Source organism: Chroicocephalus ridibundus, chromosome 7 (genome assembly GCF_963924245.1).
Source record: "Chroicocephalus ridibundus chromosome 7, bChrRid1.1, whole genome shotgun sequence".
Taxonomy (NCBI): domain Eukaryota; kingdom Metazoa; phylum Chordata; class Aves; order Charadriiformes; family Laridae; genus Chroicocephalus; species Chroicocephalus ridibundus.
The window spans coordinates 53,123,568-53,146,170 of record NC_086290.1 but is presented as its reverse complement, the minus strand read 5'-3'; the positions used below and the strand labels follow the sequence as shown (position 1 = coordinate 53,146,170).

Below are 22,603 nucleotides of genomic sequence, written 5' to 3'. Positions count from 1 at the left end.
GTATTGTCACAATGGTACGTGAAGCCTAGTATCTCTTATGACTTTCAGAAAAACTGTTCATGGCTATATCAAGGTGGTAACTTAATGCTAAACTTTTTTTCCTCCCCCCTCTTCCAGCTCCAAAATCTGGGCATCAACCCAGCAAACATCGGGTTCAGCACTCTGACAATGGAGTCTGACAAATTCATCTGCATAAGAGAGAAAGTAGGGGAACAGGCTCAAGTGGTGATCATTGACATGAACGACCCCAGCAACCCTATCCGAAGACCGATTTCAGCAGACAGTGCAATCATGAACCCTGCCAGTAAAGTCATTGCATTAAAAGGTATGGAAGTGCCGATAAAGAAATGTCTGAAGTGGATGGAGAGCTTTCTGTAAGACTAGTTTGTGACTGACTTAAGTCTCATGTAACTTATGTGGGAAGATCCCTTACCAGTTTTCCACAGCGTAATGGGAACTTAAGTTTGATGCATTTTCAGTTCTTCTGAAGGTAGCTGGGCAGTAAGTTTCAGTTGAGGCTTCCTGCTATTTGCTGATCATTAGGATGAGTTTTGCTTCAGTCAGAATGCTTACAGCTTCTGAGTGGGGAGAGCTGGAAGGGAAGTTCAGGCTTTAAGATACTTCTGGAATCTTTTGTCTGGAATCATGTTAGAGGGAAGTGAGACCTAATCTCCTAAGCATATAAGGTCTATTAACTAAGCCTTTCTTTACACAGAGGAAAAGTAAGACTGAGTAGTAGAGAAGATATTCCTGAAGGCTTTGTCTGGCCTTGCTGGAAGAGGCAGGTGCACCAATTTGTGCATATTTATTATATCAGTTAGGGATAAGATGAGTAAAACTATGCAGAGAAGACTTGTGTAGTGAATAAAGCACAAGGTCAGCTAACATGGTATCTCTAGTGATACAGAGAACAAGCATTCCTCTGGAGTCTCCAGAAATGTTGATCTCTTTCCCCAAGAGGCCCAAGAAGCTCAAATACTGTCACTCCAGAAATGCACATATTGCTAATGGAAAGATTTATATGTACTCAGTGTTATTTAAGTTTGACTTTAACACTATGCTCCTGTTTTGTCACACCTTTAATGCTTTCTTGTGTGTGCAGATGGTGAGTTATTTCAATTGACTGTACTAGCTCCTGTCCTGTCTTATGAAAAGAGAAAGCAGAATCAAATGGCTCGATCTATGGTGCACGTGGCTGAACAGTGTCATTAAGCAACTGAAAGCCTAAAATTGAGAGGTTTTTTTCATGCCCTCCCAAACAAGGGAATCCTTGAGATTCAGAAAATTATTCCACTCAAGACCTCGAAGTGTACTTAAACTGTTGCCATCTTGATATAAAACTTTTTATAAACAGGACTTCGACTTAAGTCTAGATTTTGCCTCTTAATATGCCTTGCATAGCATGTAGGGTACGTGTTACCTGAATGTAATGTCCCTTGACTCTAAAGCTCCAGCTGCACTAGCTATAGAAAGAAACTGCTAGCCTGTAGCCTGAGTAACATTGTATTAGACAGTGGTCTCTAAGCTCTGGAGAAACTCCTGACTCTGCATCTGGTGTCAGTAGCTGAACTAGTGGTGGCTTCTAACTAAACAAAGCCTTGGTGAGTAAAGGCATGTGCCCATGTGGCATTGTGACTTTATCAAGCTGAGTTACAGTTAGTAACTGTAGCATATACTCTCACCTGCACCTAGTTTCACGTGATTGTTTAATATTCCTCTTGGGCTACACTAGCATGTGCTTAAATAGCGGTCTCCTAAAACTAGTAGAAGTTGGCCAGAACCTTCCTTATATTCTCAACAAGAAGAAATAATTTCTTATATGCCACTACATTGTAAAAACTGGTAGAAATTACTGCAGGTGGCTGTTTGGGAAGTATGTATGCACCATTCTATGTAGTTTGGAGAACTTTTCCTCTTGCCTTCTAGAGCTTGTGTTGGTCAGTAGATTCCTTTCCTTGCACAGTTTTTGTTAGTCTAGTTTGCAGCCAATAGCTGTGTATCCCATTAGCGCAACCTAAGGGTTTTGGTTAACGAATCTGAATTACAAAAACCCTCTGCCAACTTGACTGTTCCATGTTGTGTGCTTTTCTTTTTTACTTAAAACAGATGTGGACATAGTTTTTAATGACAGTGGCATAGCTCTCCTCACGGCTTTCAAGAGACTCAGCATTATTGTGACCTAGTTTTGATGTATGTGAAGTATAATATAACTAGCTTGCGTAGCTGAAGCTCTTGTCTTCTACCAAGTTGTTTTCCACATCTGTTTGATCGCTTGGTAGTGGCAAATTGGTAAAATTATCCGAGGAGTGTGGTCTGGTTAAAAGTAATAGCTGGTTACTGAAGATACTGACAGTATATAACAGCGTTTTCTTGAAGGAAGTCACAAGGGTTTAATGCCATAGTGCAGCTCTTCTACTTTTAACCAGGGCTTGAAGTAACAAGTGTAAACTGTAACCTGGCTAATGATGTTGTGTTTTCTAGCTGGGAAAACGCTTCAAATATTTAACATCGAAATGAAGAGCAAAATGAAGGCTCATACAATGACAGATGATGTCACCTTTTGGAAGTGGATCTCTCTGAATACTGTTGCCCTTGTAACGGATAATGCAGTCTACCATTGGAGTATGGAGGGGGAGTCTCAGCCTGTGAAAATGTTTGATCGCCATTCTAGTCTTGCAGGCTGCCAGATCATCAACTACCGTACTGATGCTAAGCAGAAATGGCTGCTGCTAACTGGAATATCTGCACAGGTACTTTACCACTAGAGAGGCCTGCCATGGAAGGCTCAGAGCTTGGCTCTATAAGAGCAGGACTCATATGTTTGTTTTCTTTCCTGAAACATTGCTGGGAATGTAAATGCTTGTCTTCATCTTCAAATAGCAAGCTTAAGTGTAACTGAAAATCTTACAGTAATGGTATAAACACTAGTACAAGCTTAAGAGTCTTAAGTTATGCCTTTGTAAGAAAAAGCATGGCATGATACTTCAGCTTGATATGACAGCATATTTACCAACACTAACTTAAATGAAATTACTGTCTGAGTGCATGTTATTCCTGACTCTTGTTCTGTTTTGTCTAGCAAAATCGTGTTGTGGGAGCAATGCAGCTGTATTCTGTGGATAGAAAAGTGTCACAGCCAATTGAGGGACATGCAGCTAGCTTTGCGCAGTTCAAGATGGAAGGAAATGCTGAAGAATCCACTCTTTTCTGTTTTGCAGTAAGAGGGCAAGCTGGGGGTAAGGTAAGACTTGGTTCTGAATATGCTGTGATCTTTAATGACTTGCCGTGGTTATCTGTTTCCAGGAAAACAGGTGGGTTAATGCACAAAGTTGCCTTTGGGAAAAAAGTGAAGGACTCTGTGTCAGTCTGGATGCTATATATCTAATGTACATGGAAAACTGGTGCATACAGAGCTTCACAGTAGGGACTAGCTGAGGTAGCAGGAGTCCGCTTCAAGTCATGAAGCGAGGTGGCATGTCATGACCAGCATAATTAGCTGCTTGAAACACGTGACTCTCAGCTTCACAGGCTAAGCTTAAGGGAAAAGCTGTTGTAATCTTTCTTTGATGCTGATCCCCAGTATCAGACTTAACTTATTTCAGAATTATTGGATGAAAAAAATTAAACACTAGCGTTACAAGGCTAACTAGTGGTCTAATACTAACCCCGGAATTATGTGAGCTAGTTTGTGACAGCTAAGACAAAGTAAAACCAAAGTTAGATTCAGAGAAACATCTTCAGAATTGTCTCTGTAGAACGTTAACCAAGTTGAAAGAGTGCATATAAAGTGACCTAACTGAATCTTTAAACTTCTAAGTCGCTAGGGGTAAATAAAGATCATGCTTAACTCTTTCCTTCGATACGGTACCTGAATACACCTTTAGCCAGTGAAAATGTTTAGGAGGACTGACTTAGTTTATCTTTGTATAAATTTGTGATTAAGGCTCAGCAGCAAAAGAATTGCTCTATCTTCGTTGTTCATCTATTATTACAGAAATACAAGAACTAACAGACAAATCTTATCTGTTGCACAGTTGCATATCATTGAAGTTGGCACACCACCTACTGGGAATCAGCCTTTTCCAAAGAAAGCAGTGGATGTCTTCTTTCCTCCTGAAGCACAAAATGACTTCCCTGTTGCCATGCAGGTATGACAGAGCACAAGGACAAGTCTGTAGCTTCTCTTGGTAGATGTGACGCTGTAACAGGTCGCGGGAAGCCAGGTGGTCAGTATATTGACCTGAGGCTTGGCGCTAAACTGGTGTGACTTCTGCTCTGGCTTCAGTAGTGTTACAGTAAAGGTGGAGGTTGAAGCAGCATTCAAAGGCAGGATGTTCTTGTTTATGGAAGAAATATCCATGTATATTTAACTGTCTTTCAAGTTCTTAGAACATCATTCTACTGTGATAGTACTCAAGTATTAAGTAAAAATTTAACAGTGCTTCTAGCTGTCCTGAAATGGCACAGCTATCTGCTGATTTTTAAAAGTACTTACTTGTTTTATCCAATACCAAACTTGATTAATCTGTTTCTGTTTTGCAGATCAGTGACAAGCATGATGTAGTGTTTCTCATAACAAAATATGGCTATATCCACTTGTATGACCTGGAAACTGGCACCTGTATCTACATGAACAGAATCAGTGGCGAGACCATATTTGTTACTGCGCAGCATGAAGCAACAGCTGGAATTATTGGAGTAAACAGAAAGGGACAAGTAAGGAAGCGTGGCCTGGAAACCACTTCTTTAACTAATCCTGCTGGCCCTTAGTGGTACACTGTAGGGTTCATATCAATGTCTAAAGGTTTCCAGAAATTAACAAGACAGAATAATGGAATCGGGAATATGGCAGTATTGGCTAGTTGAACAGAAGTGCAGCTTGTCTGACTTGTAGTTTCTTCTACACTTCAGGTTCTGGTTGCGTAATTTTGGGGGTTTTGTAACAGCAGTCAGTGTATCTAAACACTGTCCTACTGTTGAGGATGAAACTAGAATAAGCCTCTCTGGGGGCAGACTGTATCCCCTTGCAGAGCAAGGAAGAGAAAGGTCTTAAATACGTTACCTTTGAAAACTGCTCAGAACATCTGATGTATAACAGTGTTCTGGGCCCCAAAGGAAATTTGCTACTGTATCTCCATGCACATCAAACTTAAACCAATCTACCAACACTGTACAGCTGTGCCTTTAGACTGAATTGATTTCAAATGTTGTTCCTTGTTGAGCAGGGGTAACACAGAGCAGAAGATTTGTTCCTAGTTTATCCTCTAGGATTGGTTACTTAAGACATTGAGTACAGGTTATAGAAAGATAGTACTTACATCTCTGTATTTCTGACCTCTGTAAATACCTCAGTTTAAACTGGGTGTTAATCCGCTGCCTTGTTGCAGTAATTGAATGGTAGAGATTCTTTCTAACTGGAGGTCTGTTTCTTGAATAAAATGGCAAGACTCTGCAGTTATCAAGGGATGAAAAAGCTTTCCATTTATGCCATAGCTTTCCTTTTAGCGGTTAGCTTGGGCCTTGGCTCACTACTTATAGTTGGACTAACTGGAGATTTTCCTTGATGATTTATTCAGGTGCTCTCAGTGTGTGTGGAAGAAGAGAATATTATTCCCTATATCACAAATGTGCTGCAGAATCCTGACCTAGCTTTACGAATGGCTGTCCGCAACAATCTGGCAGGTGCTGAGGAACTCTTTGCCAGAAAATTCAATGCACTGTTTGCACAAGGGAACTATTCGGAGGCAGCAAAAGTGGCAGCTAATGCCCCAAAGGTAATAGACTGGTATTCTGTACTGAATCTATTGGCTTAACGCTTGTTGCTTCAGGAAAGATCGCTGAATTTTGTAAGTGGCAAGACCAGAGTCTTGTTCCTGCTCCTGTCCTAATGATGTAGTACTTGACATACCTGTGAGGAACTTGTATGCTAGGTGTTGAGAGTACTGACTGCGTGCTGGAAGATCTTAAAGCTTCTATGAAACCCACAGAGGGGGAGAGGGGTAATGGCTATGTGACTTAATGTTTCTGGTCCTTATCTTTACTGCTCCAATGATTAAAAACGTCTTTGTGAAAAGACAGCCTCCAGCTGAGGCTGCACCTGGAAACAGTACAAAAAGGACAGACTAAGAGCAAATAGAGTAAATTCAGATGAGATGAACTTGCTTGCAAGGACAAGGTGTGTCTTAATTCTGTAGGACAGTCCTCTGAACTTAAATCTGCATTGCTACTGAAACAGGTCTAATAGGCTACTATTGCGCATCTTCTGTCAAAACATCTCAACAATGATGTCTGGGCTGGTGTTCAGCCATACTGCTTCTGACTTATTCTGGGCTGGCAAAACACAATTTGCTGCAACAAGCATTTCTAACTTCAGCTTTCTGGAGAAACTCTTGCCAAGCCACAATAGCAGAACAGAAAACTAAAGTGCATCTCTATTTCTGGCAGGGAATCCTGCGTACTCCAGACACCATACGCCGGTTCCAGAGTGTTCCAGCTCAGCCGGGACAGACTTCCCCTCTACTCCAGTACTTCGGCATTCTGCTTGACCAAGGGCAGCTGAATAAGTATGAGTCGCTGGAACTCTGCAGACCAGTGCTTCAACAGGGACGCAAACAGCTCTTGGAAAAATGGTTAAAAGAAGATAAGGTAAATCTGCGGTAGATACCTTTAGGGCCCTAGAGGGACGTAACTGCTTGTCAGCCTCTCCCCTCCCCAGGAAAACTCAACTGGGCAACTCATCAAGGTGCTAGTGTGGTCAAAAAGTTGAGCAATAGGTGTTCAGTCTACCTGTAACTATAACCCATGTGTCTGCCAGAGAATTGATCAAATACTCTTAAGAGCTTCACTCATTCCACTTAAAATTACAGCAGGGTGAACTAAGTAGGAAAGCTCCTGAGCTGCTGCTGTTCTCTCCCAAACCCCTTCAGGCTTCTTTGGATATTGACTTGCATGTATTTTGATTTGGTGGTTACATTTCTGTAAATAGCTGAAGAAACATGCTGACACAATGTATCACCTAATTCTTTTTAGCTCTACAAATGCATTTCTGGCTCCTGTGGAAGAGCATGAGGAACTGAGCCCGCTAGATCGCTGCTGAAAGACTCAGATAATGCTATCAAGCTGGGCCTAATTTTTTTTTTTTTAAGAGAAGTCCAAAAGGAAGACAAATGAGGAAGAAGATAGTAATGCATCTCAGCATGGCACTGTCAGGCTGGACTGACTGTCTTTATATCTTTACACAGCTGGAGTGCTCAGAGGAGCTGGGAGACCTTGTGAAATCTGTAGATCCTACGCTAGCACTTAGTGTCTATCTGAGAGCCAACGTTCCAAACAAAGTCATCCAGTGTTTTGCTGAAACAGGACAAGTCCAGAAGATTGTTTTGTATGCTAAGAAGGTGAGAGGAAATTAAATTGCCATATCTGTCCTGTGTTTAAGAATAACTAGTCTATGTTCCAAAGTAGCTACAAGTAATTGTGGGGGAATCTGAGAGCCTGTGTAGTACCTACTTTGGCCTAAGTTTTTTTTATGAATAATTACTGCTTGACTTCACACATGGATCCTTTCATACTTCCCTATGTGTAGCCCCTTACAAATGAGGAAATCCTGACTGGGTTGTGTAAGCTACTGACAATACCTTTTACTGAGATCTGTATTTAACAAGGGTTGTGCTCTTGCTGAGTTATTCATTTTCATTATCTCTTCAGGTTGGGTATACTCCAGACTGGATTTTTCTGCTGAGGAATGTAATGAGAATCAGCCCTGATCAAGGACAGCAGTTTGCACAAATGCTTGTTCAAGATGAAGAGCCTCTTGCAGACATAACACAAGTAAATAATTTTATTGCTATGAAACGTTAACTTCAAGGCCTTAAGTTGATAAGAGGATCTGTACTCTTCCCATCAGAGAAAGATTTTGAACTATGAGTTTGGGTTTACCTTGCCAGGATAATGTTGTTTCTTGCCTAGCTTTAAAAACAGTAAAGGGCAGCTTAGTGCAGTACCAAGATAAACAGTTTTAGCTTTGGAAGCTGCACTTGATGTTACTTTGTTTAAATATGCTTTAGTTCTTCCTAATCAAAAGCCTAAATTTCTTTTTGCAGATTGTGGATGTCTTTATGGAATATAATTTAATTCAGCAATGTACAGCCTTCTTGCTGGATGCACTGAAGAATAATCGTCCCTCAGAAGGTCCCCTGCAAACACGTTTACTTGAGATGAACCTCATGCATGCACCTCAGGTACGCTTTCAGGGTTATATTGGGTCGGGCTTGTCTGTAGCTAGATGAGACGCTGCACTGTGGGTCATATCAAATACTAGTGATAGTGTTTGGGAACTAAATGAAACTTTTCAATATTCCTTCTAGGTTGCAGATGCTATCCTGGGAAACCAAATGTTTACTCATTATGACCGGGCTCACATAGCTCAGCTGTGTGAAAAAGCTGGCTTGCTACAGAGAGCACTTGAACACTTCACAGACTTGTATGACATCAAACGTGCCGTAGTTCATACTCATCTTCTCAATCCTGAGGTATGAGATCAAATATCCTTGATCTAGCAAAAGCCAGGCAATTAATAATTGCTTTCAACATTTGACTTCAGAGTGTGGAGTGTTCTGCTTGGGTCTAAAATAGCTTACGTATTTTTGCAGTGGTTAGTGAATTATTTTGGTTCCTTATCGGTAGAAGACTCTCTGGAGTGTCTGCGTGCTATGTTGTCTGCTAACATTCGTCAGAACCTGCAGATCTGTGTCCAGGTAGCTTCAAAATACCACGAACAGCTGTCAACACAGTCACTTATTGAGCTGTTTGAATCTTTCAAGAGCTTTGAAGGTAAGTTCATGCTCTTGCCTCTAGCAAAAGGAGCTAGTGCTCACCTCATCATACGTGTGTGTATGAATTGTCTATCTGCTTAAGTACGTAGCTGTCCCAAAACCTAACCTAAACCTTAAAGTTCCCCCATTAAGGAGGGTACCAACGTTGTGTTGCATATATTGATTTTCTGAAATGCTGCCAAAACACTTGGAGCTGTAGCCAACTTAAAAAGCTAACTGAAGAAGCTGCTGGCCTTTTCCCTCTGTCCAAAATGCTCATCTTATTTGTGTAACCATTGGGTTTGGGGCTTTTTGTACTGCTCAATAAGACTAGCTGTGTATGATCTAGTCAGCGTGGTGGTAGGTCAGTGGTCAAATCTCTGCAGATACGTGGCTGAACAGCATCTTGTTAAACTTTAAAGAAAACCTACTTAAAGACTGAGACCACAACATGATCTTGGACTCTTGAAATTTGGAGAATGGTTAGTGGAATAAGATGCTATTGCAGACAGGTTTCTTGCACAGGCAGCCTACACGTGTGTGTTCCAAAAAAACACATGAATCTTCCTTGATTAAGTGACTTGGCAGTCACTTGTCTAAAGTAGTCGAGGATTATGTGGCATCAGCTTTAAGTGACCTTTAACTGTGGGTCATGGCAAGCATCGTTTGCTCTGTGTGCCTGTTTTCGTGAAAGGTGTGATAGTAGCTTTTGAGCACAACTAGTTTTGGTTTTCTAAACTCTTCCTTCCCCCCTGTTTAGGGGATGTGTGGAAAGCACATGCTGGATGTTTTAACACAGCTGACCTGTGGCAATTGCTGATGGCGGATCAGTATTGATGAAAGTTGCATGTAACACACTGGTCTGTGTAACACATGGGGGAACAACAACAGGCACAACTCAGCTAGGACAATCTGATCTCTGTAAAATGGTTACAATGCTTGAATCTTTTCTTGGTTCTTTGTAAGCTTCAGTAGTCAAATGCAAATTTCTGTGTATTTGTAACTTGGAAGGCTTGCTTAAAAGCTAATATTGATCCAACTCAAGTGCTTTAGCATAATAACATGTTGACTGTTTCCCTTGAGGTCTGTTTTATTTCCTGGGCTCCATTGTAAACTTCAGCCAGGATCCAGATGTGCACTTCAAGTATATTCAAGCTGCATGCAAGACAGGACAAATTAAAGAAGTGGAAAGAATCTGCAGGGAAAGTAACTGCTATGATCCAGAACGTGTTAAAAACTTCCTGAAGGTAATGTTTGAGTAGCACTGGTCTAATAAAACATGGTTTGTGTCACCAGTGAAATGAGGCAGCTCTGAAAATACAGATGAGCCTTAATCTTTGCACTTAAGGATCCAACTGTCTTCTTAAACCAGAGGTATCTAGCATGTTGGCAGTACCTCCTAATAGATCCTGGAACAATATCTAAAAAATAGAGAATCTGTTAGATCAGTTCCTCGCTGCCCTGTAAGGTTAGCCTGGCTTGAACTCTTAAACTGTAATAATGGCACCACCTCATCTAGAACTTGTTACAGACATCTGCTATAAAGTGGGAAACAGGTGACTTTATGGTTGTTCTCAACCTTCGTGCCAAATGAGTCCATAACTTAATGCCCATTTACAGTTTAAATGGCTTCAATTGAGCAAGTGCAGAAACAACAAATGAATAGTGTCAGTTAATTCCATAAATGCTTTCCGTGCTCAAGGTTGATCTATGCCGCTCATCTTGCTCTCCTACAGACTTAGTGAAACTTCACTCAGGTGAACTGCAGGTTAGCTCTGCTGGGATATGCCAGTCAGTGTAAATACATGCTAACTTGACTGTTGTCGCTAGGATTCAGAGCGTTGCTGAAATGTTTCTGAAGTGGAAAAAAGGTAGCATGCTCCAAGTTCTGTAGCCTGCTCAGATTCTGTAGCCTGTTGTTAGTGCTGAGCTTATTGACAAACGTAACACTGCTAAAAACATCTGAGAAACAGTGTGGGAGGGAAAAACTTTATCTGGGAACACTTCCTGCCTTCGTGTTTGTCGGTTATATAGCATAGCCTTAGACTTTGCTGATCATATCTGAAGATGGCAAAACTCCTCAAATGAGAAATCTATAAAAAATAACCTGACGTCACCGAGGTGTAAGGTATGTAAATTGATCAAGCCACCTAAGTAAATTATCAAGCTGTCAAATTCCTGATGAAAGCTATTGTTTTTTGTGCTGTTCCATGTCTGGAATGTGCAGGACATGTACCAGGTAAATCTCCCAGTACAGGCCTCCCTGTGTAAAGTCTTTAAGTGTAATTTATATGTAGGATTATATTCTGGGATGTGCATGTTCAAATAAGTGATCAGAAATATGCATCCGGAATACTGTCTGCCACATAGACTAAGCTTCCATACTGTAACCTTTGTAATCTTATGCTGAAAGTTGGAATGCTTTTAGAGAACTAATCTGATTAGCAATTTAAGTAGTACTGCTACTAGCTTGATTCTTACTGTTGTCTAAATCCATAGTTGGAAGGTATCACATGGCGCTTGCGGTCCATTATGTTTGTAAGCTTTATGTTATGATCCACAACCTAATCTAGTGTTGGTTAAATTCCTCTTTGAAATCCCAGAGTGCTAATCCTGCACACCAAACACCACTGGCAACTAAAAACGCTATCTCTAGTTTAGGCTTGTAATAGTTGTACTGTGTTGTAAAACTTTATTTAGGCTCTGCCGTGCAAAGGAGCAGGGTTAAACTTCAGAAAGCTTCTTGCTGTAGGCCCTGCAGTGGGTGTGAATACTCCTACTTGCTACATATTGCAGACAATTAGTTGAACAATAAGCTGTCATTATTTGGTCAACTGTTGAATTTTGGCTTTCCAAATTCAGTTGCTTGAACAGTTTAAGTGACTATATTTGTCTGCTTAAGCCAGAGAACAAAACCGAATTACTGAAGCTCTTCTCTTTATAGGAAGCTAAACTCACTGACCAGTTGCCACTCATCATTGTATGCGATCGCTTTGACTTTGTCCACGACTTGGTGCTGTACTTATATAGAAATAATCTCCAAAAATATATTGAGATTTATGTGCAGAAGGTAAGTTACAATTTGTCACTTGGCTTTAATGAGTCAAATGGGTCGATCTTTCTAGTATTGTATGCAACTGTAGGCATTATGTTTGTAAGTATTCTGCAAGCAGCCTCGTACTTGAGACATGCTTAAGTATTTATTAGTGGCCTCCTGTAAGTTAGCCCTGGTGTGAATCAAATCTCTTACTTGTTCTTCAGTCAAGCTGAGCAGTAACCTCCACCGATGTGCTTCTTGAAGGAGGAAGACTTTTAGAATAACTTTGGAATTCTTAGGGTAATTCTAACTTCCAGCATTTTAGGGAAGAAATTTTGCCTTTTATACTTCCTCCAGGGACAAATCAGCTCGTTCAGGAGCTCTTCCTATGGGGACTGAGCATTAGTGAGCCACTGAACTGTGGTGCGAACCCCTGCTGACAGAATAATTGGCTTTCAAGCTTGTCTAGAACATCAGGAAGCTGGGAGTAAAAGCAGGAAGATGAGGTTAATCTTAACAAGCAGCGTTCATGTGTACTTCTAGGGATAAGTTATTGACTGTCTATACTGTGTGAAAACACACTGACTTCAAATTATCCTGTTTAGGTGAATCCAAGCCGTCTGCCTGTTGTTATTGGGGGACTGCTTGATGTGGATTGCTCTGAAGACGTGATAAAGAACCTCATCCTCGTAGTGAGAGGTCAATTTTCGACTGATGAGCTTGTTGCAGAGGTTGAGAAAAGAAACAGGTATTAAGCTTCTACAAGTCTCTTCACACTGCCAGACTGTTAATGGTTATACTGCTCATCCATCAATACATGTCTTCGTTGCATAGCTAAAGCTGGTACTGATGTAACAAGAAGCTGCCACTGGGTGAGCAAGCAGTAAAAGTCTGTTTTACTTCTTGGCTGATGTGGGCACCTCTCTTAAGCAGCCTCCAGAGCATCTTTGGCATGCGATGTTCTTCATAGTGTCAGAAAGTTACACCATTATAGTAATGAACTACAACGCAGGTCAAAATGGAGTACTGTGACTCTGGTTTAGTTACTGACTCTATCCTACAGTGATTCTATAGTGAAGAAACTGTGCAAGTGGATATTTGCTTATTCACTCAACCTTTCTAACATGAAAACCGCCTCCTTCTAGGCTGAAACTGCTTCTGCCCTGGCTGGAAGCAAGAATTCACGAGGGTTGTGAGGAGCCTGCAACTCACAATGCACTGGCCAAAATATACATCGATAGCAACAACAACCCAGAAAGATTCCTGCGTGAGAATCCTTATTATGATAGTCGCGTTGTTGGCAAGTACTGTGAGAAGAGGGACCCTCACCTGGCCTGCGTGGCTTATGAGCGTGGACAGTGCGATTTGGAACTTATTAATGTATGTATGCCAAGGCAGCTGACTCATGGGTTAAGTTCTAACCTGAGTATCGTGGGATAGGTATTCAGGTTTATAACTGACAAAAGCACTTATTTCCTAAAAAATATTAAGCTAGGAACTGCTTGCTTGTAATAGAAGTAGGTAGCTATTTAATCTCTCCCTGCAACTTAATGAGAAATGGGAGACTCCCCTGGACATCCTAGAATGGGAGGCTGATGGAAGTATTAAAGCCTGAGACTTCTAGTCTGCATCTCAGGCAGGCTTATTTGACGTTGCAATATGATTAGCTCAACCACTGTAGGCTCAGTAGCTGTGACTTCACTCTGAATAAACATGCCTTTCACTAGGTGTGCAATGAGAACTCCCTCTTCAAAAGTCTTTCCCGCTACTTGGTTCGCCGTAAAGACCCTGAACTGTGGGCCAGCGTGCTACTGGAAAGCAACCCTTACAGAAGACCGCTGATTGACCAGGTATAGCTGACAAAACATTAAAAGCCTATGCTGTCCTAACTTGACTTGCTAGTATGCGACTTAACTGATTTGCCAATGGCTTGACTCTGCCTGCAGGTTGTACAGACTGCACTGTCAGAGACACAGGACCCTGAAGAAGTATCTGTTACTGTGAAGGCCTTCATGACTGCAGATCTTCCTAATGAGCTTATTGAACTGCTGGAGAAAATAGTTCTTGATAACTCAGTGTTCAGTGAGCACAGGTGTGTAAAGTCAAAACTAAGTCACAGGAAACTTGGAATTATACTTGGTGCAGGTGTTAAATTGCTGTAACATGGAACAGCAAATACGTTAATACCTTCTCCAGAGGGGAGGGTGAATTTCTTTATTCTTACTTGATATGTACTTATTTTCTCTATTTAGGAATCTGCAGAACCTTCTCATTCTTACAGCTATTAAGGCTGACCGTACCCGTGTCATGGAGTACATCAATCGCCTAGATAATTATGATGCTCCAGACATAGCCAATATAGCTATTAGCAATGAGCTTTTCGAGGAGGCATTTGCTATCTTCAGGAAGTTTGATGTCAACACGTCAGCTGTACAGGTATCTTAAAAATCTCAGTCTGTAATAACTCCTTGTGACGTGTGCATCCTCACACGAGGACTTTGCTGTTAATTTGTGGCTTCAGTACTTGATACCAATTCACAAAGTGACCAAAGCTGCTCAGTGTCTTAAGAAGTAGAACAAACATTGTGTATGGAACCCTGTAGTAAAGTGAAACTTCCTAAGCATGAAATAGCTCATGCTGCATGGGTTGTATAGAGTAGTTCATATTAAAAGTAACTGTGGACCCACTGAAGAACTAATGTAAAACAGTGTCTTGTAAAACTGGCCTTTATAGATAGTGGCTGATTGTGGTAACACTTTCTTTAGGTATTAATAGAGCACATTGGAAACCTGGATCGTGCGTATGAATTTGCTGAACGCTGCAATGAGCCTGCTGTGTGGAGTCAGCTGGCTAAAGCACAGCTTCAGAAGGGGATGGTAAAAGAAGCAATTGACTCGTATATTAAAGCAGATGATCCTTCCTCATACATGGAAGTTGTTCAAGCTGCCAATGCCAGTGGTATGATTAAGTTTTATTTAATTCTTTGCTGTTGGTGTTGCTCAGGTCTCTTGTGTGATCTGTTGCTCAAACTGTAGTTCTGTCAAACCTGTATCTTGATGCAAGCAGAGGAATCTGGTCCTTCAAAGACTACCCTAAATGAGAATGGGAAAAGACAGCGTATTCCATTTGCAGATAATCAGTGGTTTTGTAACTACCTTCCTTAGCCAGCTGGAGACTTCTGTCAGAGCAGTTGCTACTAAGGAGGTCTTTGCATGAAATTAAATACCAGGATTTATTTAACTAGGCCGATGATAAGGTGACCTTATTAATCTAATGTAGAATGTGTGGTATGAAGGCTAGTCTTGATTCTTGGGGAACAGCTGTAGGAATACTTACGTCAAACTATGTTGAGCTGGTAGTATAGCTTAAGCATAAGTATCCTCAGTGGTGGGAAGTAAGCATTCTGAACTCTGTTTCATAGGAAACTGGGAAGAACTGGTGAAGTATCTCCAGATGGCACGCAAGAAGGCCCGGGAGTCGTATGTGGAAACAGAATTAATCTTTGCTCTTGCTAAAACAAATCGTCTAGCAGAGCTAGAGGAGTTTATCAATGGACCCAACAATGCACATATTCAGCAAGTGAGTGAGACTGAGTTTCAGTTTTGCTGAACCACAGCAGCAGGTTCCTTAGGCCTTGCTAATCAGAGGGGTGTTGGGACTTCTGTCTCTTTGGCTATGCAGATAGATCTTGGACTTCAAAGGCATTTCTAAATTGATAATGCTTGGACACTCCATACTGTATGTAAGCCCTTGACTGAAGAGCTGCGAGAATAACCTGGTTGTCCTTTCCTGTAGGTTGGTGATCGCTGTTATGATGAAAAGATGTATGAAGCAGCTAAGCTGTTGTATAACAATGTGTCCAACTTTGGCCGTTTAGCCTCGACTTTAGTTCACCTGGGTGAATACCAGGCAGCTGTGGATGGTGCTCGGAAAGCAAACAGTACTCGCACATGGAAAGAGGTAAACTTACTGATTGAATATGTTAAGGGGCTTCAAAGCTGTAGCTGCTTCAGAAGCTTTGATTATAAGCAATAATGTAATTGTCAATTCCAGGTCTGCTTCGCTTGTGTTGACGGAAAAGAGTTCCGCTTGGCCCAGATGTGTGGACTTCATATTGTTGTGCATGCAGATGAGTTGGAAGAGCTAATCAACTATTACCAGGTAATTAAGCTGACTTCTGTTATACGATCAAAGTCTAAATTCTTTTATGGTAACTCTGTACAAAGCTGGAAACTTAGTCAGGTTGGTTCCTAATGTGAAACATCTCTAACTGTCTGTATCTCTTAGGATCGTGGCTACTTTGAAGAGCTGATAACTATGTTGGAAGCAGCACTTGGACTTGAGCGAGCACACATGGGGATGTTTACAGAGCTAGCAATTCTCTACTCCAAATTCAAGCCACAGAAGATGAGGGAGCATTTGGAACTGTTCTGGTCCAGAGTCAACATCCCCAAGGTGAAAGTCTGAGGCCTTAAATTTAAGTTAAAATGCATCTGTCGGGATTGTCTGTACCCTAGCTTTTGCAATAGCAGCTCTTGAGATTATTGGTAGCACTAAAGCCTGAGCACTGATGGACACTGATAGCAATATATGTTAACTGGAATTTCTAATATCCCTTTTGCTTAGGTTCTGAGAGCTGCAGAACAAGCCCATCTCTGGGCTGAACTGGTGTTCTTGTATGATAAGTATGAAGAATATGATAATGCCATAATCACAATGATGAATCACCCAACAGATGCTTGGAAAGAAGGCCAGTTCAAAGATATCATCACTAAGGTATTACTTTCCTAGTGAAAGGAGGCACATTTGCTGTGTGCACTTCAGATCCCTTCCCTCACTAGTAAGGAGCCTGTTTAAAATTTGGAGTTCTTGATATTGCCACATCAATTCAAAGCAAGTCAACTACAGTAACTGAAGAGATTTCTAAAGACAAGAATGAGTCTTGGATGGGTGGCTCAGTTGTGCTGGAATATCTAAAGTTATGTCTGTCTTTCATTTGTATTCCTCTATAATCAAAACTTCTGCTCTGAACGTGTGTCCTTACTCACCTCTAGGTGGCCAACGTGGAGCTGTATTACAAGGCAGTTCAGTTCTATTTGGAATTTAAACCTCTCTTGCTCAATGATCTGCTGATGGTGTTGTCCCCTCGGCTTGACCACACTCGTGCTGTCACCTTCTTTACAAAGGTAAATTTCCTACTATCCAGATCAAAGAAGAAGTTGCAGTTGGAGTAGTAGTTAGCTGTAGTAGTGTTTTAAAATGCTTAGCTACTTCACTGCCTCACAGGGAAGATGCTAGGATACCTCTACAAAACGTTATCTTGACTTAAATTTATCTACCTGATTCCTTCAAGGTTAAACAGCTACCACTGGTTAAGCCTTACTTGCGCTCTGTTCAAAATCACAACAACAAATCAGTGAATGAGTCCCTGAACAACCTCTTCATTATTGAAGAAGACTACCAGGTATGGCTTGTCTTGAAATGGTAATGTCTGGAACGGGTATCGACTTGCGTGCTGTATATGCTTCATAATAGAAGGAGCTATTCCTGAATTTCAAAGCTTTATTCACGCTGGCTTCTGTGTCAGTTTTAATCTAATATTCTGCGTGTGTTTAATGTCTAGAAACACAAGTTTCTCTCATTTTCAGTAGATTTTACCTTCTTGCTGTTAACTTGCATCCCTTAAGTATGTGTTCTTTGCCACTTCAAACTGAACTTGGTGGTGACTAGCCAAGGATTAAGGGGAGAACTGTTAGTGGGTTTGTGGGAGCTTTTTGGGCCATTCCGCCTGGGGATAGACTGGCTACTTTGTTATGAGTGTGACAGCTCAGCAAGATGTAAGGAAAATGTTTGTGTCTTTGTGGATGCGGTTGTACATCTGAGGTGTAAATAACTTTTTTTTTTCTACTTAACTCAGGCTCTTAGGACTTCTATAGATGCTTATGACAACTTTGACAACATCTCTCTTGCTCAACGTTTGGAGAAACATGAACTAATAGAGTTCCGGAGAATTGCTGCGTATCTCTTCAAAGGAAACAATCGCTGGAAACAAAGTGTAGAACTCTGTAAGAAAGACAGGCTGTACAAGGTAAGACCACTACACAGGTTTAGTTTAGCATACTTGGATTGTTTGGAGGCCTGTGACCTTGTAATAAAGCTGCATCTTCTTGGATGCCACTAGGTGGTGCCTGTTGCTAATCTGGCAAATCTTGCTTCAGAGTGGCAGTAGGTGGGCAGATTTCTTGGAAACAAGTTGTCGAATACCTTCTTTGTGCTAATGTCAGTAATAGATTGCAGTTTAGTACAATCACTGACATAGATGTGGTATTTAACTATGGCACCTGAGGCTAAACAGACTCTCTCCTGTTGTAGGATGCAATGCAGTATGCTTCAGAATCCAAAGATACTGAGTTGGCAGAAGAGTTGTTGCAGTGGTTCTTGCAGGAGAACAAGAGAGAATGCTTTGGTGCTTGTCTCTTCACCTGCTATGATCTCCTAAGGCCAGATGTTGTCTTGGAAACAGCATGGAGACACAACATCATGGACTTTGCCATGCCATACTTCATTCAGGTCATGAAGGAGTACTTGACCAAGGTAAGAGCAGGTGCTTCTCCAACACTGAAAGCTCATTAGTCACCGTGGTGTATGCCTTGAGACTGTCTGCTTGCTACTAACATTAATTTGGGCTTTGTCAAATGTCTGTCTGTCCATGTCCACACTTATTTTTCAGTCCATCTGGGGAGAGACTTCGCCCTCTAAGAGACTGAAACACTTGCAGGCTCCACCCTATCTACCAATTACAGAACCTACATCAGTAGTATTTGCCTGACCGTGGGCAGTGTCTTAAAGTAGTTCCAGCATTCGGGCTTTCCATATGCTGTGTCAGTCAGGAATCCCAGCTGGGATCAAGCTCTAACTAAATTCTAGACTGTATACTAAAAAAACTTTATAGCTAGATCTTGAGTTAACTTGGTCTGCTGTGCATTTAACTCTAAAATGTGGCTCTGATACTTAATGGCACTAATTATGACTTACCTTTTCTTTGAAGTGACTTAGGATGGGGAAAGTACTTGGTAATGCTCTGACAGGCTCGAACCAGATTTGAGTTAAATACCAACTGTCACTAGCAAGATTTGCCCAGATGAAGCTTTTAGAGTATCTTCCAGTGAAATGGTGTAAATTAATGATTAAGACTCCTTCTGTGAGAAGTAAAAGTTTAACTCGAGCATGAGTCAATGCAGACTGGAGTGTCTGTTTGTCTAGATGATTTGCCTGGCTGTTACTTCTAAAGGCAGGACTACTCCGTAGTCCTGTAGCAATCTGCTATCTTTAAATGCTTTATTTTTGGGGGGGTGGGGAGCTATCTAAGCAATAGCATTGCTTGTCAGATTTGCCTGGTGTACCAAGCTAATACTAGACCTCTACTGAGAAGTAGTAGTCTTGGACTAGAATTCTTAAAAATTAAAATTTCATGATCTGGTAAAGGATTAGGATATAACTGTAGTGTAGCTAATGAAATAAATGCAGTGAGATCTAGCAACAAGCAGAGCTGCCTTTCTAAAGCAGATACTTCTGGTGTATCTTTGTTTTATTCGCCTGTACCTTAATTATTTCTTCCCTGACGCTTTTGTTTCTACCTTTTATATGCTAAATATGGAATTTGATTTTTCTAAGCTGCACCTTCTGAATTCCTTTGCAGGTTGATGCAATAAAGGAAAAGGTGAAAGTTGATTCTTGTTTTCCATCTTTAAGTCTGGAGGACTAAGTCTAAGGATTCTGCATGAGTTTTTTTTCTTTCCTATGTTTACTACACTGCTGCTACTGCTTTTCCCCCAAACAAAATATCACTAAGCATATGCAAATTGTTTAACTTTACAAGTAGCTAGTGCTGTAGGAGAAAACTAGATTCATTTGCTACTAATAAGCTAATAGATCCTCAGGAAGGGCATACAGGTGGTCAGTTGGATCACAGTCAACCTGGTACTGAAAGGGTACACAAGTGCTACTATTTGACAGCCAATCTTACTGGAAGAACCTCCTACAATAAGAAATAAGTCTTGGACCACTGTCTCTGAACCATAAATCAATATGGCGTTTGCTAGTTGAAGGACTGTGATCCAGTTTCTGATCTCTTGACCATTACTAATGTGTGCTGACAGTAGGCAGAGTAGATACTAGCTGCTTCAGAAGAGACTCTTCCTCATTCAGGTGTCCAGTTCTTATGGTGCTAGTCTAATCCACATGGTGCTCTAGTTCACATAGCAACTTAAAACTTCAGCTGTTAGACAAAGTCTGTGGTTCTCTTCCCTGTAGCAGATTTCTTGTAGTTGTGCAAAAAAAGATTGCCTTCCAAGCTCATCGGCTTCATTAAACTTCTCTTGCTACCTCATTTAAAAAAAAAAAAAAAGTAATGCTTATTGCTCTTCTGGGGCTTGCCTTTTGCTGTGCAATTTTGCTCTTCTGAAGGGCAATCTCTAAGGTTTCTGTCCATCTGCTTCTGTACAACTACCACTCTGATTCTCCTTAGACCAGAGGTCACCCCTAGTGTGAGTTTTCCATTAATGTGGTTGAGCAAAGGGCGAACAAACTGACAAATGGCTTGAAGATGGACTAAATGCAGACTGCTTCTTGGTGACAAGATGTCTGTAATTACACCACTGGAACTCAAGGCTAACCTGACTAAAATGCGTAGCGTAAGGTCCTTCAGCAGCTAGTAAGTGAGGCAGTAAGAAAGCGTGTGTGTGAAAAAAGGTAATTGAACTGCAGTGTTTGCATAGACTACGCATGTGTAGCGGTCATTGCGATTACATCCCACTGTTCCTTAAGCTACAAGGCATTGCTGTGGGCTGCGTGTGGTTTTTTGGGGGGAGCCTGTATGGCAGTCATCTTCAGACCTCACTCTTGCTTCAGTACTTTTGCCTCTTTTTCATGCACACATAACACAATAACATCGAATGCATGTTACTTTTCCTCTGCAGCTTATTGCAGTCCCTGTGGAAAAGCCTTTAAAACAATCTTGCTACAAGTCTGTAGGGTACTGAACCTGGTGATGCTCAAGCAAGTGGTGTAAGAACCATCCTGCAGGCTGATTTCAAACTCGTGCTTGTTATTGTAAATATATGTTTAGTTTTGAGGGGGGGGCATCAAAACTGGGGCAAAAATGCAGTAAGTGTCCTGGGCTGGAGGCTTTCCAAGTGTGCGTAAGCCAAATGCCTCTGTTCAGTAGCAAACTCTGCACATTCTCCTTGGATTTGCATCTCTAAACTTGTGTTTCTGTGTTCAGTGTGTTGTTATTTGAGTTAAAAAAGAGTGCAGTTCTCAGCACAGTGTCTGGAAATGAGTCTTGAAGCATTGGCATACACTCCTGTGCACTTTGACAGCAGCAAGCCAGATACTGGTGTGAGGTAACAAAAAAGGCTTGGCGCGAAAGCCCAGTCAATGAATGAACTCATAAAGCTCGGGACTTATGCCATTTCCTGGATTTATGCCTCTAATTGAGGTTACAAATTAACAGATTTATGGAACACATGTTGTAATTCACAACTAAATGGAAGAAAGCCGTTAGAGTTTCCTGCAAATATTTGCTAATGTAGCACAGTTAAGCTGAAAACTGTTTGACTCCTGGATGTTGATGTAGCTGAATAAGTAATGCCAACCCTGTGTAAATACAGGAAACCTGTCTTCAAACTCCTTTAAGGACACAAATGAAATGAAAGACTAATCTGGTTTGTGAGTTGTCTTACTGTCTTAAAAAGTAATTGGCATGATTGTCTCTGACTTTATTCTAAATCTTATCTCCCCGGTAAAATGTCAATACCTAATTTTTGTGGTTTTAGTTTCAGGGCCTGCCTTAGACTGTAGTAATGCTGAGTTTCCTTGGATCTGTTTTAGTAACTAGCTGTTCGCTACAGAACAAGTTCCTTCTCTTGCCTTTCTGTAGGGGTGGGCTAACAGCACAATTGCACTTGCTGTGCCGCAGGGTGAAGCTGGCTAGTCTTGTCTTGTTGCTGTGTGTTAAGCTCAAACAAGTTGAGTATTGGTGGGTTTAGGCTGACTGCCACACAGTTCTAGAGTGGAAAAAAGCAAGTCTTATACACATGCATTCTCTGCATTTGAACTTAAATTGCATGAGTGAATGGGTTTGGAAAGTGAAATCTTGAGGCTCAAGTGACATGTCGGATGCTATTGCAGTCTGCTGTATACAAATACCAACTTCACATTACTTCGCCTCAATGGTATATTCAGGGAGACTTCTCCAGGTCTGGGCACTATTGTAGCAATTGCTCCAACACCAAAGGTCTCCAACTGACGTTGTGCTAAAATCTGAGTTTGTGCCCTAAGGCTGTTTGGTTTGAAGCAGTTGGAGCAACAGTGACTGAGCTTATTGATGTCAAAGTAGCTCTAGTCCAGTGTGGGACCTGTCATACAAAGCTTCAGCCTGGAGTGAGCTTTCAAAGAAGTTCCACAAATCCCTCAATTAGGGATTTTTTTTCAGGAAACAGACAATCTTGACTGCACCAGTACCAACATTGCTACTTGAATTGATCTTAACTTGTAAACGGTCTCCTTTTCTTGATGGGTGTTAACATACCACTAAGGCTTTTCCACTTCTCTGCCATGAGTAAGTACCTCTTTTAGAGGAGTTGTTTTAACTGTTGGTCTCGATTTCAGGTGGATAAACTGGACGCATCAGAATCGTTGAGAAAGGAAGAGGAGCAAGCTACAGAAACACAACCTATTGTTTATGGTAATACT

At 41.2% G+C, this 22,603-nt stretch overlaps 1 protein-coding gene across 2 annotated transcripts in view; it reads left to right on the top strand.

The window, feature by feature from the left end:
* CLTC (clathrin heavy chain) overlaps positions 1-22,603 on the top strand; it is a 33,725-nt gene that overhangs the window by 8,843 nt on the left and 2,279 nt on the right. Inside the window, exons 2-32 of one of the 2 annotated variants that reach the window (XM_063340414.1) lie at positions 118-325; positions 2,482-2,750; positions 3,080-3,241; positions 4,035-4,148; positions 4,543-4,716; positions 5,577-5,774; positions 6,445-6,645; positions 7,242-7,394; positions 7,705-7,827; positions 8,100-8,237; positions 8,364-8,528; positions 8,649-8,829; positions 9,894-10,057; positions 11,755-11,880; positions 12,453-12,595; positions 12,993-13,227; positions 13,575-13,697; positions 13,794-13,939; positions 14,100-14,283; positions 14,614-14,806; positions 15,270-15,427; positions 15,644-15,808; positions 15,902-16,009; positions 16,136-16,303; positions 16,475-16,624; positions 16,903-17,034; positions 17,202-17,312; positions 17,766-17,936; positions 18,221-18,442; positions 19,548-19,568; positions 22,520-22,595. In XM_063340414.1, the coding sequence (XP_063196484.1) occupies positions 118-325; positions 2,482-2,750; positions 3,080-3,241; positions 4,035-4,148; positions 4,543-4,716; positions 5,577-5,774; positions 6,445-6,645; positions 7,242-7,394; positions 7,705-7,827; positions 8,100-8,237; positions 8,364-8,528; positions 8,649-8,829; positions 9,894-10,057; positions 11,755-11,880; positions 12,453-12,595; positions 12,993-13,227; positions 13,575-13,697; positions 13,794-13,939; positions 14,100-14,283; positions 14,614-14,806; positions 15,270-15,427; positions 15,644-15,808; positions 15,902-16,009; positions 16,136-16,303; positions 16,475-16,624; positions 16,903-17,034; positions 17,202-17,312; positions 17,766-17,936; positions 18,221-18,442; positions 19,548-19,568; positions 22,520-22,595 (4,882 nt within the window). The remainder of the gene's footprint in view (positions 1-117; positions 326-2,481; positions 2,751-3,079; positions 3,242-4,034; positions 4,149-4,542; positions 4,717-5,576; positions 5,775-6,444; positions 6,646-7,241; positions 7,395-7,704; positions 7,828-8,099; positions 8,238-8,363; positions 8,529-8,648; positions 8,830-9,893; positions 10,058-11,754; positions 11,881-12,452; positions 12,596-12,992; positions 13,228-13,574; positions 13,698-13,793; positions 13,940-14,099; positions 14,284-14,613; positions 14,807-15,269; positions 15,428-15,643; positions 15,809-15,901; positions 16,010-16,135; positions 16,304-16,474; positions 16,625-16,902; positions 17,035-17,201; positions 17,313-17,765; positions 17,937-18,220; positions 18,443-19,547; positions 19,569-22,519; positions 22,596-22,603) is intronic. The other variant, XM_063340415.1, reaches the window with a different exon arrangement.